This window comes from Chiloscyllium plagiosum, chromosome 7 (genome assembly GCF_004010195.1).
Source record: "Chiloscyllium plagiosum isolate BGI_BamShark_2017 chromosome 7, ASM401019v2, whole genome shotgun sequence".
NCBI lineage: Eukaryota > Metazoa > Chordata > Chondrichthyes > Orectolobiformes > Hemiscylliidae > Chiloscyllium > Chiloscyllium plagiosum.
The window spans coordinates 59,297,099-59,314,481 of NC_057716.1; the positions used below are offsets into that span (position 1 = coordinate 59,297,099).

The window sequence follows — 17,383 nt, forward strand, 5'->3', positions numbered from 1 at the left end:
TCTGCAGGGAATCTAATCTTTTAGAATGGGTTGCAGGTTTTGATTCATTATTATGTAAATCCCTGTACTACTTTTAAGTTACATTCTTGAGATAACTTAAGGTTTTATAAAATGGTGACATCTCAGCTCATAGAAATGTATTAAAGGTGTGAGGTTAGAATGTGCCTGTTTTACAATCTTGAGTTTTTACAAGACTTTAAGTTATCTCGAGAATGTGACTTAAAGCAAGTTCTGGAATTTACATAATGAAATGAAACCTGCAACCCATTCGAAAAGATAAGACTTAACAGCAATCTAGGTTTGTTCAACATATCATTTCCCCCAAACTTTGAATATCATTTCAGTTTCATGATACTGTAATCTTTTGCTATAAATTCTGTGTCTTATGATCCTGCTCCACAACTACCTGACGAAGGAGCAGCGCTCTGAAAGCAAGTACTTCCAAATAAACCTGTTGGACAATAACCTGATGTTATGTGATTTTTTTTTTTAAAAGTTTGCCCACTCCAGTCCAACACCGGCACCTCCACATCATAAATTCCGTGCCTGTGTGCTTTTCTTCATTTCACTCCTAAGGCTTGTGATTTCAAATAACCCTGTTGGACTATAACCTGATGTTGTGTGACATAAGAACAGTTACAGTGGAGGTCAGCAACTAAAAATATCAAGCAAATAGTAATGGAACTTCTTGTTCAATGTGATAACATGGTTCTGAATATCATGTCAGTTCTCCTCTACAGTAGAAAGAGAGACAACAGAATCAAGAGGTCGCCGTAGCCACTCTCATCTCATTGTAATACTTGTCTTAGAACAATATGTTGAGTATCATAAAGCTAACACCTGTAGCTATAAGTCCCTCAAAAGAAGAGAAAGTGCTGATTGCAAATGATGTTCATGTGATGGGATGAAGGAGAAATACCTGAATTGTTTCTCTCACAATCGGCACCATTTCTAGGAGAATAAGTTGACACAAGTTTAGGCCTCTTGGAATCAACATTCTGGGGTGTTAAACATCTTGAAGATGCTCCTGGAAGTCTCTCTGTTTCATTATATAAAGTAGACTGCAAAGGTGCAGACAAATGGCAACCTTCAGAGGTGGAGAACTGTGAAAAAAATAAATTTGATAGTGTTTTAAATGTTAACACTATTGTAAAATTAATGGATCTTTAAATCAATAAGCAGCAATGACAGTTCATTTCCAAATTTGAAATTGGTATACCATTCTGTTTCCCGAAAAACCCACAGGCCATGGTCTTTCAGATCTTGAGTTGTGCGCTGAAGTGGTAGTTGATAGTTTCAATTGATATTCACTGCATTCTGGTTCAGATATAGGAAAGTCTCCACGGGCATTATGATGCAATTGAGACTCCTGCACAAAATACTAACAGTTGTAAGGCAATAAATTGGAAGAGTTGACAAAAGGGAGCATGGGGAAACCTGGATTTATTGAAAAATTAGAAGGACATAAAGCAATATCAGGCAGAACTCAGACTCAACAATCAACATAATAAAATGCAGCAAGTTTGCATGTTATATATTAGTAACAGCAGAGGTATCTGTTCCCATAACCAATACATTCTGAATAGAAAAGACAAAGAGCTAGGATAAGAAGGCTCCTTGAACTGATAATATGTCACTAACGATAACCAGCATACCAGCGCACTTCCAGTTTCCTGGCCCTAACCATCATCTTTTCACCAATGACACCCAAATCACCTAACCTTTGACTACAACAGTCTGAGAGCAAAGCTTATTCCTTGAATGGAAGCCAACACAATGCCAAATTACCCTCACCTAACTTCCTACCTTGCTGAACTAATTCTCAAAAACAAATCGAACTTTAAGTCCACCCACTTCCTCCAAATAAAGAATATGTTGCAATGGAAAGCAATTTGGTCCCAGCTATGAATGCCTTTTTGAAGGGACAGAATACTAACCATGGGTTCCAACTGGTGCTTCAGTTATGAGATGTAGATCAAATTAGAATATGTTTCTGCGGCCTCGGAACAAAGTTCCTGTGTAAGTAGTTTTATTGAGCCTTTGTAGAACAAATGATACATTCCAAGATGACAAAGAATTGAGGAATCAATGTTGCTGGATTTTGAAATTATCCAAATGCTGGGCAATGGCATCAATGTAGGATGAAGGTCAAACAAAATGAGGATAAAAACACCTTTAGCAGATGTAATTATTAGTGTAAATGACAATTAATAGAAATAAAAATGAAGGGATCTAAAGAACAGTTAATAAGTACTTATAGTGTGACTCAAAGCATCATTACGCAGTGAATTGCCCAAAACATAAGAGGCAGGATCACCAGAATTATACAAAGTTCTGAGGAAGAGGGTGAAGAAAATGATGCATTCCAACAAATTATGCTGATCACAAGTTTTGGTCATTGAGTGAATGTGTTAGTTGTACACTGCTTTAACTGTTTGATAGGGTTGGCATTTCAACAATATGTGCAACAATTTGAGTTAAATGTCATTTTGATTCACTAAGTAATGAAGATCAACACAGCAACAGCGCTACTTGCTTTAGATTTGGAATAATACAGATGGCACTGAAGAGTTTGACTTTTATAGAAAATGGTTAGAATAAGCTTCTTTAAGTAGTGATATCATTTATTGTGAGATGCCTCCTGTTGAATAAACCTATCAAAAAAAGGGAAAAAACAAAACAATTCAGTAGTTGATGACCTGTATCTAGCATTTCATTTGGGAGTTCCTGAAAGGAACTTAATTGTTTCTCTCCACAGATGCTGCTTGACCTGAGTTTCTCCAGCAATTTCTACAAAAGAAAAATACAACTGAAGTGTGATTTTGGAGCATATCAGGACAATTTATATTTGGAAAGTCAGAGGATCTGTGTTTAACCAGTCAAAACATTATTATATCCCCTTTACAAAACCTGTGTACCTCAGAGTGTGAAGAATATTAATGGCATTGATCAGAAAGAAAAAAAGAGACAAGGGTCACAGACAATTTCTTCATCATACTTGCCAAAGGTTAAAAATTGTGTGAAATTAATGTAGGTGCACTTGATGAATGGTGGTGTGGTGCTGCAAAAGCACAACAGGTCAGACAACGCATGTCCTGTTGGCTTGAAACAAATCTGGAGAGAAAGGAACATGCAAAGTTAATGCTGGATGCAAGTTGTGCAACTATTGAGTTGCTTTACAAAGAGGAATATGCATCTCAAGAAGTTATTCAGTGGGTTCCAGAAGTGGTGTGCCTTGCAATATGAGGTTTGTACAGAATATGGAAATCTGATTCGTTTCATTTTGAAGTAATTATATTTTGAGAGAAGGGAATTTGTTAACATTACATTAATTATGTTTATTTGTGTGCAGTTGATGGGCAGTAACTGGTATTTCATTTATGCAACTGAAACAATGGCCCTTAGGGTAAAAGATGTATGCTTGTAATGTACAACTGAAAATAAACACATTTGTTCAGGTTTTTACTTTCAACTGGCTTTCTGGAAGCATTAAAAAATCTCATTGATTTTAAAGTTATTTATTGACCTTTTCATTTTGCAGCTTTACCCATCCTCCATATTTTTCAGTCATCCAATTTTGACCTTCTCTGCACCTCCTCACAGTTGGTAGAACAGCTCACGCAAATTTCCAAACTTCTTGCCATTGCCAGCACTATTAACATCCCTTATAAAACCCATCTTTCTGATCCAACTACCATCTCCAAAATACCAGACATAACCATTCTTTTTCTTCTCTCCCCTGCCATAAAACAACTTTAAACATTTTAGACATCAAAAAGGTTATATTGTAAGCTATTGTAGCTTAAAAATAAATATCACAATCACCACAAGATACATAAAAAAGGAGCTGTTACCTGAATTTCATTTTCAATTTTATTTGGAGTGTCTCTTGTTGCATACAAGTCACCCAGGCCATTTGATCTACTCTCGTATAAAATTTTTGTTCCTGAAGGCGGCACAGGTAAAGAGTTGTGTCCTTCAACAGGCAATCTTGTGGATTTCCTGGAAGGCTTGGGCTCCATCCCAGAAAATTCTGCAAAACAAAAATCAAAATGAATCAGATGTTTGAACATTTTAAATGCAGCTGGGAAAGCAATAGGTAGATACAAGTGGGGGTTGATAGTGATAGGTCAGAGAGGAAGGTGGAATGGAAAAGTGGGAAGAGAGATGGACAGTTCAAGAGGGCAGCACCGAGTTGGAGTGTTGGATCTGGGATGAGGTGGGGAGAGGGGAGGTTAGGAAACTAGTGAAGTCAATGTTGATTCCGTGCAGTCTCATTGAACAGGAAATTATACACTGACAAGAGCTCAGTCAGAGAAGCTGCAGTGGGAGAGAGGAGAAAATCTGGAAGTGAACAGCAGACGTGGAACTTCTGGATGAAAGTTTGAGCATCAAGGCCCAGATCAAGTTCACACAGAGCAGCAGTGGGAGAAGAGAGGAGCAGGTGCAGCTTCAGCTTCCAAATGAATTCAGAGGCAGAGCACTTGAGGTGACATCATGATTCAATAGGAACTAGCTTTAGAGACAGAGAGAGTAGTACCAGGAGGAACAGAGTGTGGTCGTTATTGTGTTAGGAAGAGAGTGAGACAGAGAAAAATCTGATTTGGTGAGTAGTGGGTAAGGTTGAGTAATTTGTTCCTAGTTTGTTGTCTGTAGTTAGTAAAGTTTAAAAGGCTGGAGAACCTGATGCCGTAGAATGCACTTCAAGTGCCCATAATGACCACGTGTACAGGAAGAGTGTTCAGTGCGCCTCCTGATTGATTGTATGGAGAGTTGGGGCTTTGTATTAGTCACAAAGGAAGCTATCACTGCAGTAATGAGGGAGGATGTCCAAGAAAGGTCTTCAAATGAGGCCACCTAGAGAACATTACAATGCAGTACAGGCCTTTTGGCCCTCGATGTTGCGCTGACCTGTGAAACCAATCTGAAGCCCATCTAACCTATACTATTCCATTATCATCCATATGTTTATCCAATGACCATTTAAATGCCCTTCAAGTTGGCAAGTCTACAGGCAGTGCTTTCCACACCCCTACTACTTTGAGTAAAGAAACTACCTCTGACATCGGTCCTATATCTATCACCCCTCAATTTAAAGCTATGTCCCCTTATGCTAGCCATCACCATCCGAGGAAAAAGGCTCTCACTCTCCACCCTATCTAATCCTCTGATCATAAATGTCTCTACTAAGTCATCTCTTAACTTTCTTCTCTCTAGTGAAAACAGTCTCAAGTCCCTCAGTCTTTCCTCATAAGACCTTCCCTTCATACCACGCAACACCTTACTAAATCTCCTCTGCACCCTTTCCAATGCTTCCACATCCATCCTATAAATACAGCGACCAGAACTGTATGTATATTCCAAGTGCGGTCACACCAGAGTTTTGTACAGCTGCAACATGACCTCATGGCTCTGAAACTCAATCCATCAATAAAGCTAACACATGGTATGCCTTCTTAACCTCATCAACCTGGGCGACAACTTTCAGGGATCTATGCACATGGACACGGATCTCTTGGCTCATCCACACTACCAAGAATCTTACCATTAGCCCAGTACTCTGTATTCCTGTTAGTCCTTCCAAAGTGAAACACCTCACTTTTCCACATTAAACTCCATTTGTCACCTCTCAGCCCAGCTCTGCAGCTTACCTATGTCCCTCTGTAACCTGCAACATCCTTTGGCAATGTCCACAACTCCACTGACTTTAGCGTCATCCACAAATTTACTAACCCATCCTTCTACGCCCTCATCCAGGTCATTTATAAAAGTAAAAAACAGCAGTAGCCCCAAAACAGATCCTTGTGGTACACCACTAGTAATTGAACTACAGATGAACATTTCCTCTCAACCACCACCCTCTGTCTTCTTTCAGCTAGCCAATGTCTGATCCAAACCTGCTAAATCCCCCTCAATCTCATGCTCCTGGATTTTCTCCAACAGCCTACCGTGGGGAACCTTATCAAACGCCTTACTGAAATCCACATACACATCAACCGCTTTACCCTCATCTACTTGTTTGGTCACCTTCTCAAAGAACTCAATAAGGTTTGTGAGGCATGACCTACTCTTCACAAAACCGTGTTAACTATCTCTAATCAAATTATTCCTCTCTAGATGATAAATCCTCTCTCTTATAATCCTTCCCAACATTTTAGTTACAACCAAAATAATTACCAGGGCTATCTCTACTCCCCTTCTTGAACGAGGGGACAACATTTGATATCCTCCAGTCTTCTGGTACTATTCCTGTAGACAACGATGACATAAAGATCAAAGCCAAACGCTCTGCAATCTCCTCCCTGGCTTCCCAGAGAATTCTAAGATAACTCACCGGGGCCAGATGGGATATATCTATTTTCACACTCTCCAGAATTGCTAACATCTCCTCCTTGTGAATCTCAATCCTGTCTAGTATAGTCTAGCTAGAGCTTAGAAATAAAAAAGGGTGATTACTTTGCTGGGATTATACTATAGTCCTCCCAACAGGAGATAGTGGAGCAGATATATAGGCAAATCACAAAGATGTGAATGAAACAGGGTTACAGTTGTAGCGTATTTCGACTTTGCTACCATCAGCTGAGACAGCTGCATTAGATGAAATTATTAAATAAGTTCAGAGAGGGAATTTTTGAAGTGCATCCAGGAGAGCTTTTTATGCCAGTACATAGTTGTTCCTCTCAGAGGAGGAGGAGGCAGTGCTAAACCTAATCCTAGGAAATTAAGCCAGTCATGTGGCTGAAGTTTCAGCAGGCAACCACTTTGGGGATAGTAACCACACCTCTCAGTTTCAAAGTCATTATGGAAAGTTTTAAGGATAGTGCAAAGTGGTGCCCAAGTTGAGGGAAGGCCAGTTTCAATATCAATAGACAAGATTTGGCAAACATAGACTGGGAGCAGCTACTTACAGGCAAGTCTACATTTCAAAAGTGGGAGTCTTTTAAACATAGTATAGTTTGAAGGTCAGCGTGCTCCTCTAAGAGTGAAGAGTGAAGTGCCAGATTCCCTGGCAGCAAGTCCAGGGAATCCTGGATGTCAAAGGTTTTTGAGAGTTTGATGAAGAAAAAGAAGCAAGCACCTGTTTTGTATAGGGGAAAGATTTTGTAGCTGGAAATTTAAGTTAGGATGATGAGGTTCCAGAACACATTAAGATTAATGAGGAGGAGTTTTAAAAATGTTACAGTGGTCATAAAAAGGTGCATAAATCCTTAGGAGAGAAAGTGAGGGCTGCTATTTTTTTTCTTTAAGGTCAGTGCGCCAAACTACTACCGCGCCTCCCTTGTCTGCTGGTTTGATAGTGAGGTTGAGGTTGGGGTTGGAACGGAGGGAGTGGGGGACTGCACGTTCCAAGGGTGAGAGGTTGGAGTGGGTGAGAGGGGTGGAGAAGTTGAGGCGGTTAATGTCGCGGCGGCAGTTGGCTATGAAGAGATCGAGGGCGGGTAAGAGGCCAGCACGGGGTGTCCAGGTAGATGGGGTGTGTTGGAGGCGGGAGAAGGGGTCGTCAGAGGGTGGGCGAGAATCTTGGTTGAAGAAGTTTTTTTTTCTTTAAGGTGTGTGCTGAAGGGCTTATGCCCGAAACGTCGATTCTCCTGTTCCTTGGATGCTGCCTGACCTGCTGTGCTTTTCCAGCAACACATTTTCAGCATAAATCCTTAGGGCCTGATGAGATGCATCCCAGGCTGCTATGGGAGGCAAAGAAGGAAACTTCTGAGGCCCTGGTAGAGAAATCTAATATTATTTTGGCTATAGGTGAAGTGCCAAGTAACTGGAGGATAGCTCATGTGGTTCCTTTGTTCAAAAACAGCAACAGGGTTAGGCCAGGTCATTACAGACCAGTTAGACTAGATAGGCTAGGTTTGTTTTCTTTTCTTTCGAGCAGAGGAGACGGAGGGGAATATCTGATTGAGGTATACAAAATTATGAGCAGACAGAGTACATTGAAAGAATCTTTTCTCCCATGACAGACTTGATTACGAACAGAGGACATCAGTTTAAGGTGAGGAATAAGTGGTTTAGAGGAAATCTGGGAAAATTCTTTTCACCCAGAGAGTGGTAGAAATATGGAATGTGCTATCTGAGGTGGTGAAGGCAGGTACTCTCAACATTTAAGCAGCATCTGGACGTGTACTTAAAATGCCAGGAGAAAGTGAGGACTGCAGATGCTGGAGATCAGAGTAGAGAGTCTGGTGCTGGAAAAGCACAGCAGGTCAGGCTGCATCTGAGGAGCAGGAGAATTGACATTTCGAGCAAGAGTCCTTCATGAGGAATGAGACTTAAAATGCCAGGGCAAATGAGGCTGTGGACCAATTGCAGGTAAATGGGATTTGTGTAGCTTGTTGTTTGTTGGTTGGCATAGACATGGTGAGCTGAAGGGCCTATGTTTCTATGCTTTATGACTAAATCATTCATTAACAAGTAAAAAAGCTTTAGATGATGTCAGAATTCTTGACTCAGTGGTTAAAACACTCATTTCAAGGAGGGATTTGATCACGGCATGCTTAAAATCTCTGGAAAAACAATAGGCGCAATGAGATGGTTGGTGGTGGAGGTTGTTTGTCGGACAGGAGATCTGTGACCAGCGATGTACCACAAGGATTGCTGCTAGGTTCACTGCTTTTTGTCATTCATATAAATGATTTGAATATAGGAGGTATGGTTAGTAAGTTTGCAGATGACACCAAAATTAGTGGACAGTGAAGAAGATTATCTCAGAGTACAAATGATCAAATGGGTCAATGAACCGGGGAGTGGCAGATAGAGTTTAGCTTAGATAAATAGGAGGTGTTGCATTTTGGCAAGGCAAATCAGGGCAGGACTTATACACTTAATAGTGAGATCCTGGGGAGTGTTACTGAATTAAGGGATCTTGGGTTCCTGGAAAGTGGAGTCACAGGTGGACAGGGTACTGAAGGCGGTGTTGACATGCTTGCCTCCATTGGTCATTTGCATTGAATATAGGAGTTGGGATGCCATATTGTGGCTGTTTAGGCCACTATTGGAATACTGCATCCTATTCTGGTCTCTCAGACATAGGAAAGATCATAGAATCTCTACAGTGTGGAAACAGGCCTTTTGGCCCAACACGTCCACACCAACCCTCTAAGGAATATCCCACCCAGACCCACTTTGTTACTCTGCATTTCCCCTGCCAATTCACCTGACCTGCACATCTTTGGATGGAAGCTGTTAAACTTGAAAGGGTTCAGAAAGGATTTACAAGGATGTTGCCAGGATTGAAGGGTCTGAGCTATAGGGAGAGGCTGAACAGGCCAGGGTTATTTTCCTTCAAGTGTCAGAGGCTGAGGGGTGACCTTATAGAAGTTTATACAATAATGAGGGGATGAATCAGGTGAATAGCCAAAGTCTCTTTCTCAGGGTAGGAGAGTCTAAAACTAGAAGGCATAGGTTTAAGATGAAAAAGAAAAGATTTAAAAGTGACCTGAGGGGCAACATTTTCATGTATAGAGAGTAGTGAGTGTATGGAATGACCTGCCAGAGAAAGTGGTGGAGGCTGGTACAATTAAAAGGCACCTGGATGGGTACATGAATATGATGTGGAGGTGACAATGTGGGACTTGGGTGAACAAAGTCAGATGTCACACAAACACCAAGTCAAAGTCCAACAGGTTTATTTGAAATGGGGCAAGAGACAAACCCTCATCGTGCAACTCTTATATCGACCATATTATTCCAGCCATTTGGTTTATCTTAAGAATCATCTTAGTTTTGATTTTTTGTGTAATTATTGAGGGGGCGCAAGCAAGAGAGGGCATCTCTGTTCTCCCTCTGATGCTGCCCAATTTGCTGAGTGCTTCCATAATTTTCTGCTTTTATCTTGGGTGTTCATAACCTTGCTGTGGATGATTCCATTGATGTCACATCTGGGTTGAAACTTGGCTCACACATGTTGACACCTTTGCCCTGACTCAAAAAAAGGCAGCCTTACTTAACGTTCCACCATTTGCTCTGACCAAAATGCCATGGTAGCCAAATCTCATTTTGTTAATTCCCAGGCTGTGTTAAAACTTTCTTGTCCTTTGAACCAGCCAAGCTGTTCCAGTCACTCAATCTCTTCTTTGTAATTCTCACTCCTTATTGCACAACAAATTCAATCCTCGGTTTCTAACAGATATTCTAACTCCTTTCAGCCTGCAGTCCCTGTATGGAAAAAACGATCATCTTGGGTGATTTCAATCTTCATCTCAACTCGCTTTGCTTACTCTCAAAGTTCACTAATCTCCTGTACTCCCTAAACCTCTCTTGCCACAAACTCCCCTACCCATATTTTTGGCCAGCATCCTCAATCTTGTATCTCATAATTTGAATATTCTGATCACAGACAAGATCCTTCTTTCATATTCCACTTCCTTCTGCCACAACCTCATACAATATCAACTCTCCAATGTCATTTACAACACCACTGTCAAAGGTCTTTTGACCCCCTCACTCCCCAACATTTCTACAATAGCTTGATTCAATCAATTCCTCATCTTTGCCTCCCTTATCCTCAGTACAACTTTTACTATTTCACTAAAATATTTCCCCTTGATGATGACCCAAACTTTCTCCCTTTGAAGTCTAGCTATAGATCGTTTCACAGACTAATATCCACATGTTGTATTAGACAACCAAAATCTTTCAGAGAACAAAACCTTTTTTTATAAATCTATAGTTTAAACACCAATATCAGTTTCCACCCTTCCCTCAAGACATTATTCCTGTTCAGCAACTTACTGCCCCATTTGGGAAGAACACTGCTTTTCTTTAAAAGAAAATCAACCGGTTTTTGATTTATTCTGACACATGCTTGGGTCAGGCCAGACTTGAATCTAATCATCCAGCCCAGAAATCATCATTGCACCGAGAGAGCCCTCAATACATGACTCTGACAACGCCGACAGTGCAGCGTTCCTTCAGAATTGTCAGCCATAATTCTTTGCTCAAATTCTGGAAAATGTGTGATTTGGAACTGCGTGTGCTAGCGTTTAAGCCTCTTGTGATTTGAACAAGCTACCCTCTGGAGCCAGACATTCTACCATCATGCCACAAGCCCAGACAAGAATCAAACTCTTTCTAAAGGAGCTGTGACGTGAATAGTTGAAAAGAACAAAGGAGCTTTAATTATTTTAAGCAACCTGTTCCGGCGTGTCAGGTCACACCTGGGGGCAGGTGGGACCTAAGCCTGGGCCCTATAACATAGAGGCAGGCATAGTACCATTGCGCTAAGAACCCAGCATTTAGATATTTTAAATCAACCGTTCAGAAATGTTATGGCATACCTCTAGAGCAGGTGGGATTACATCCAGACTTCTATGCAGCTATTCTGGTTTACCCTTAAAGTAACTAGTAGTTCAAACACTGACAGACTTGTTTATTTAGCCATTCATTGCCAGATCCAGATTGACCACAGGCACTCTTGGCTGATCAAATAGCCTTTTTCAACTGGATGATCTGGAATGCTTTGGATAAATGCATGAGGTTCATTAATGCCATTAAGTAAGTCTAAGTTACTGATATCAAATGGAGAAGGAAGTTCATATTAACCCTTTACCAGAAGAGTAGCTCAAGCTTGATAAATAATAAATAGGTTTTTATACATTATTTAATTTTTAGTTATATCACATTTGAGATACATGATAAGTGAGAGACATGTTAAACAGCAAGTACATAACATTCAGAGAGTTTGAGACAAACAACCAGTTAGGTCTCTACAGGAACAGTCCTCTACATTGCTGTGGGCAACGCTTCTAATGATGTAAGTTAACCCTTTCAGATACTGTCTTATGTAACATCTACCATGAAGTTTTTTCTAGTTACTGAAACAGTTATAAAAGAAATTTAAAATAAGTCACTTTTCCCATCACTTTGTACCCTAAAAAATAGATGACTTGCACTGCTTGAGATATTTGCGCTTTTTAAAGTGGAAAAATTACATTGTACTGGCATTAAGGCTTTAAGAATATTTTCCGCTATACAATTAAAAGAGATGTATATTTCTGCCAAGATAACTTTTTTAAAAAAAAAGTCTGATTTTTCCACTCATTCAAATTATTTTAACTATTTTCTTAATAAGCAGCCTTTCTGCAAAATTATTTTGCAATTTCCCTCATTTTAAACAATTACTAAATATTTACACAAATCCTTGTAGATCACGACACAAGCCTTTTCTGTAATTTTCACTATTTCCAGCTTTAACTTCTAGAGGCAGGCTTAGCATTGTGATCAGTTCTGCAGCATTTTTAAACTGGCAGCTCCATTCACAGAAGCTAACTGACTGTGTGCTTGTACACCCACAACTTCCTCAATTTTGATCTTCCTCCTTAATGCTAACCTGAAGAAGCCTCGAGCTCTATCTAGAGAATCTGCACTATTGTTCACTATGTTATATATGTTACAGTGGTGCCCACTGCAGCTATCATCTCAATGGCTAAGTTAAATCTTCAAATGATCATTGCTTATAACGTCATGGTTGTGTGCACTTGCACCATTTGGGATGTGACAAGTAGATTCATTGCCACCAATCCTACTTTGAGATATTATTCCAAGTTACTAAAACCAAATGGAAAAGGATACCCCATTAAGTCTTTAGCAGAAGACTGGCTCAGTCTTGATAACAGAGGGAAAATGAGGACTGGTCAGGTTACATCAGAGAAGCAGAAAAGTCAACGTTTTGGGCGTAAGCCTTGATCTTTCCTGATGAATAGCTTATGTCCAAAATGTTGATTCTCCTGCTCCCTAGATGCTGCCTGACCTGCTGCGCTTTTCCAGCATTACACTCTCGACTTTGATCTCCAGTATCTGCAGTGAGGATTGCAGATACTGGATTCAACTATTCCAATATTCTTCTTGGAAGTTTCCCCATATTGCACACTCCACAGATTATCACTCAGAAAATTCTGCACTCTGTATCCAAGGGGACATCAAGTCCCATCTACTTTAATTCTACGGTCATGGGTCTACACTTATTTTCAGTCCACCAATCCAATCATGAAAAGTTACAATTTTCTGCCTTGTAGTCCATATTCTTCTGTAGGACTTGCCTCAGTATCTGTAACCTCCTCCATCTTGCAGCACTCTCAGACTCTGGGTTCCTCTGATTCTTGTCTTGTTTGTGACCTCATGTCATGTTTGATGCCAGTGGCTATTGTGCTTTCAGCTCTGTAGGTTCTAGAGTGTAGAATGACCTCCATTAAATCTCTGCCCCTCCACTCCTTTGACTAAACTTTTTCACTAATCCCAATAGCTCTTCCTTTATTCATCAGTTCAGAGGAAAGCTCACTGGATCCAAAACGTTAACTCCGATTTCATGTCACAGATGCTACCAAACTTTCCGAAGTTTGATTTCACTCCTGTGAAGGGCGACACTTTCCCGAATAAAGATCCAAAACGTTTGTGGAATATAACCAAACATTGAGTCAGATTCATTCTTTCAAGGATAACAGCAACAGGAAGACTTGTAATCGCATTCTCAGTGTTTACAGGTATTAAACAAGTTTGTTATTAGTTTCATTACAAAACACTGTAAATTCTAACGTATCATTTCTGGTTGAGCTAAACACATGGAATAGATTGTAGTAAATTGCATGAAAGAGTTAACAAAGACAGATTGTATAAAATTCCCATATTAGTTCTGAGCACTTGATGCAGTGTAGAGCAGATCAAGGATCTCTCAAGAGAAACACTAGCATAATGATCGTTTTGGGATCAATAATCCAGAGGACTGAACTAATAATCCAGAGATTCAAATCGCACCATGGCAATTCGGTAATTTAAAGTTAGGTAAATTACATCTGGAATAAAATGCTCACAGTGACTATGAAACAACTGGAGAAACTTACAGATGAATGCTCATGGATAGGCACAAAGTGGGTCAAGCCTGCAATCATTGCTAAGTTGATAATTTGGAAATCAACTCTTTGTATACTTTTGGACAAAAACACACTGATTGATTGATTGATGTTCCAGCTTCCACTACAGCAAAAGCCCAATTGAACTAACACACAGGCACTAGAGTTGAATTTCAGACAGCTGTCATGCAAAGTTAACTTATTTCCTTGCAACTTCAGGTGCTACCTTTTTATGGATTACTGTATTCAAAAGGTGTATACAGGGAGTCACAGCAGTCCAGCAATCTAACCTTCAATAGATTGTTAGGATTATGAGATACTTTCCTGGGTAAATTTGTCCACAAACCTGTCCCACTCCACCATATCTTTGCTCTTACATGGCCCACCAAATCCAGACTGCTGCCATCCAATTTAGGATGTATTACTTCAGCCAGCTCTTGTAGGCCCAGAGCCACTGTAGGTTGTCCTCCAAGGACATTTGCTGTCTCCATGAAAATCAACAGCATTCCACCAGCCGCTGGGATAACACTGCACTGGAGCAGTAAAACAGACAGATTCACACAGTTTGGATCATTCTAAAAAGAGTAATATCCATGTAAAGGGAGGTAACTCAAAAGTTTCACTGGGTTGATTACTAGGGGTGAGGAAGGTTGAGCACATTGAGCCAATCCTTAATGGAGTTCAGAAGAATAAGACGGGATGATATCAAAACATGCAACATCCTAAGGAAGCTTGACAGGGTAGATGCTGAGAAAATATTTCCCTGTGCGAGAGAACTTGGAACAAGTGGCAAAGTACTAGAATTAGTGGTCACCTTATTTAAGATGAAGAGGAGAATTTAGCACAGTAGGTTTGGTCATTGAATATATTTGAGGTTCAGTTAGAGAGATTTCTGATCTACACAAGATATGCTCTTAATTTGTACGCTCTTGTGGAAGGCAAATGTCGAGGGCATACACAAGGATGATTAATGCAATATGCCATATAACAACTAATGATATTTGGTTGAAATGTAGTGATCTTATTTTTGGACAGCCACACGGACACAGGAAATTGGTGCTGTTATTAGTGGGATTGGACACTTGTGATTTCCACAGGCATCTCAGCCACAAAAAGGACTGTCTGGATTGCCTGCTCCCTCTTTCTCAGCAAATAGCTGCTGCCAACACACAACTCTCTCATATTGGTACAATTGTACAGCATGAAGTAGACATGTACCAGTGTCACTCTGCAGGCCCCATTCAAATTAGCATTTCCATGGTGTCTCACTTTCTATAAGCACTCCGAAAGCTTGTACTTCCAAATAAATCTGTTGGACTATAACCTGGTGTCATGTGATTTTAACTTTGTCCATCCCAGTCCAACGCCAGCACCTCCACATCATGACTTTGCATATGCATAGTTGCACAACGGCGTTATCTACCATGTTGAGCAAATAGTCACCTAGTAACTAAACTTTGATATGGTGGTTCAAATCGAGTTTTCAGTACAGAATAAAAGTATTCAGTACAGAATAAAAGTATGCTGCCAGGATGCTGGGCATTGACTTGGGCAACAGTGGAGCACTGAAGGAAAGCAATCCCTCTTAGTTCTGGTGTAAGACAGAAGTGACATGCAGTGCCAGCAAAACATCATCTGCACAGTTAATAACATCCTGAACCACAAGAAAACCCATAGTCTGAACAAAAACACATGCCTGCTTCTCCCTAATAAATGAACAAAATGTAGTTAACTCCCTAAATGTAGGGAACAGCAGATGGCAACTCAAGGTGCTGCCAACATCTCTTGCCCAAACTAGAAAGAACCAAACATGTTACAAGTTCATAACCATGGTCTTTGCTCTACTGAGGCTTCAGTTGAGAGTGCAGTAGGTAGTATACTTCAGGAAGGTCATTCTTACTGAAAACAGCAGATGTTTCAATCATCATTCATCACCAAGGTTCAGGATGGAGTACTTTGGGCAGAAATGGCCCTTTAGGGAGAAATATTTCTCAACCTCCCCCTTCCATTAGCATCCATTGCTATGCTTGGCCAGATTATATTTGAAGAGATTGCCTACAACACATATGTTTGGGAACAACTAGCTTGTCAGAGGCCTTGAAATCAGCAATCACTTTACTACCAAACTGCTTCCTGTAAAAATTCTGCAACTTTAAAACAAATATAGAAAGGAAATATCCCCAAGTTCAAAATAAGGCTGCAAATATTTCTTTAAATAGTATGAAATCAATGGTGGGTAGGGGAAGCTCCTTCCTACCAACTGACACATACTTATTTGCACTATAAGATGCAATTGCTTCCAACATGTTACAACTGGTGTGAAATCACTACTGTATACCACACTCTGCATACTTCCAGATGCTTCGCCACTCACCAACATAGCACTAAGCACAATCTGTCCCAAGTATACACAAATAATATTTTTGAGGTCTAACAGTACCTACAGCATTTCCATCTCTCCACCATACCACTTCCCCAACTGTATTTTATCCAAAAGCCGAGCTTAAAATTAAATCAGTACACCGACAAAACATAGGCTCCAAGTTATGCTCTTCAATGTCTTGAACATTCCCTTATCTCCATTAGGATTACCATCGCAGGTTTCCTCCAGAACAGATTTTTTTTTTTAAAAAACTCAACAATATTAAACCACTGTCAGACTTTGTTCATACTTCTACGATGATGTATTCCAACGTTACGAAACTGTTAGCCCGAATGGCGATCAGACTATTGAGAAGATATTCGTACATCGATAGAAATTGCAAAAACCGTACAAGTAATTCGAAGCAATTTCTCCAAGGTCAAATAAAAGTTAACTGTTTTTCATCGAATTTTTCACAAGTCAGTAAGTAACTGGCTCTGAACAATCCGTGGACTATCCAGGCGTTTAGCTCGAGTACTTCCTTCCCTGCTGCAGGCCCAGCCGACCATTAGTCCAACAGGCCGGCGGTGTTTAAACTCTCAAACACTTTTTAAAGGCAGCAGAAACAAGCTACTTACGTCCCTTCGACACGCACCAGCCGATATTTACAAGAGAACACGAAAAACTCACCTTTTGAATATTAACTGAACATCGATAACAGCGAGCACTGCTAACAGCGTCTTCCGGTGAGAATCAGGACGGCCGGATGTAGATTACACGTCAGTTCCGGCGGCGGTGTCCATTCTGAGGTCACTGCCTTCAGGCTGGGGGAGGCCCTGACAGACTGGGCCTGTGTGTCAAATGTTACACTGTTTATACCAAAGCTAGTTGCTGTTTTGTACTTTTAAATCGGGAAGCACATCCGCGGTTTTAAAACTCCTAGTCACTTTTCCTCATTCCGCCCACCTTAAACCTTAGGTCATTCAAAGCTCCTATTGGCTGTCTTGAAGTCGAAGCAAATCCTATTCCCCATCTCTCAGTGAAACGAAAGATGTGAGGTTTTCTGCCTTGGTAGAAAAAACGAGAGGAAGGCGGATTATTATCTGAATAGCTATAAATTGAGATTTTAATTTGATTTATTGTTATCACATAGTGTCATATAGATGTACAGCAT

The 17,383-nt window shown here is 40.3% G+C and overlaps 1 protein-coding gene across 4 annotated transcripts in view; it reads right to left on the bottom strand.

The window, feature by feature from the left end:
* The window catches only part of marchf7 (membrane-associated ring finger (C3HC4) 7), a 68,249-nt gene extending 51,198 nt beyond the window's left edge, over positions 1-17,051 (bottom strand). Inside the window, exons 1-4 of one of the 4 annotated variants that reach the window (XM_043693836.1) lie at positions 16,900-17,051; positions 3,855-4,033; positions 1,220-1,369; positions 920-1,103 (exon numbers count right to left, since the gene is read on the bottom strand). In XM_043693836.1, the coding sequence (XP_043549771.1) occupies positions 920-1,103; positions 1,220-1,369; positions 3,855-4,022 (502 nt within the window). In that variant the 5' untranslated portion in view covers positions 4,023-4,033; positions 16,900-17,051. Of the gene's footprint in view, positions 1-919; positions 1,104-1,219; positions 1,370-3,854; positions 4,034-16,621; positions 16,644-16,899 lie in introns of those variants that run through there. The other 3 variants (XM_043693838.1, XM_043693839.1, XM_043693840.1) reach the window with 3 other exon arrangements.
* Between the last annotated feature and the right edge of the window lie 332 nt (positions 17,052-17,383).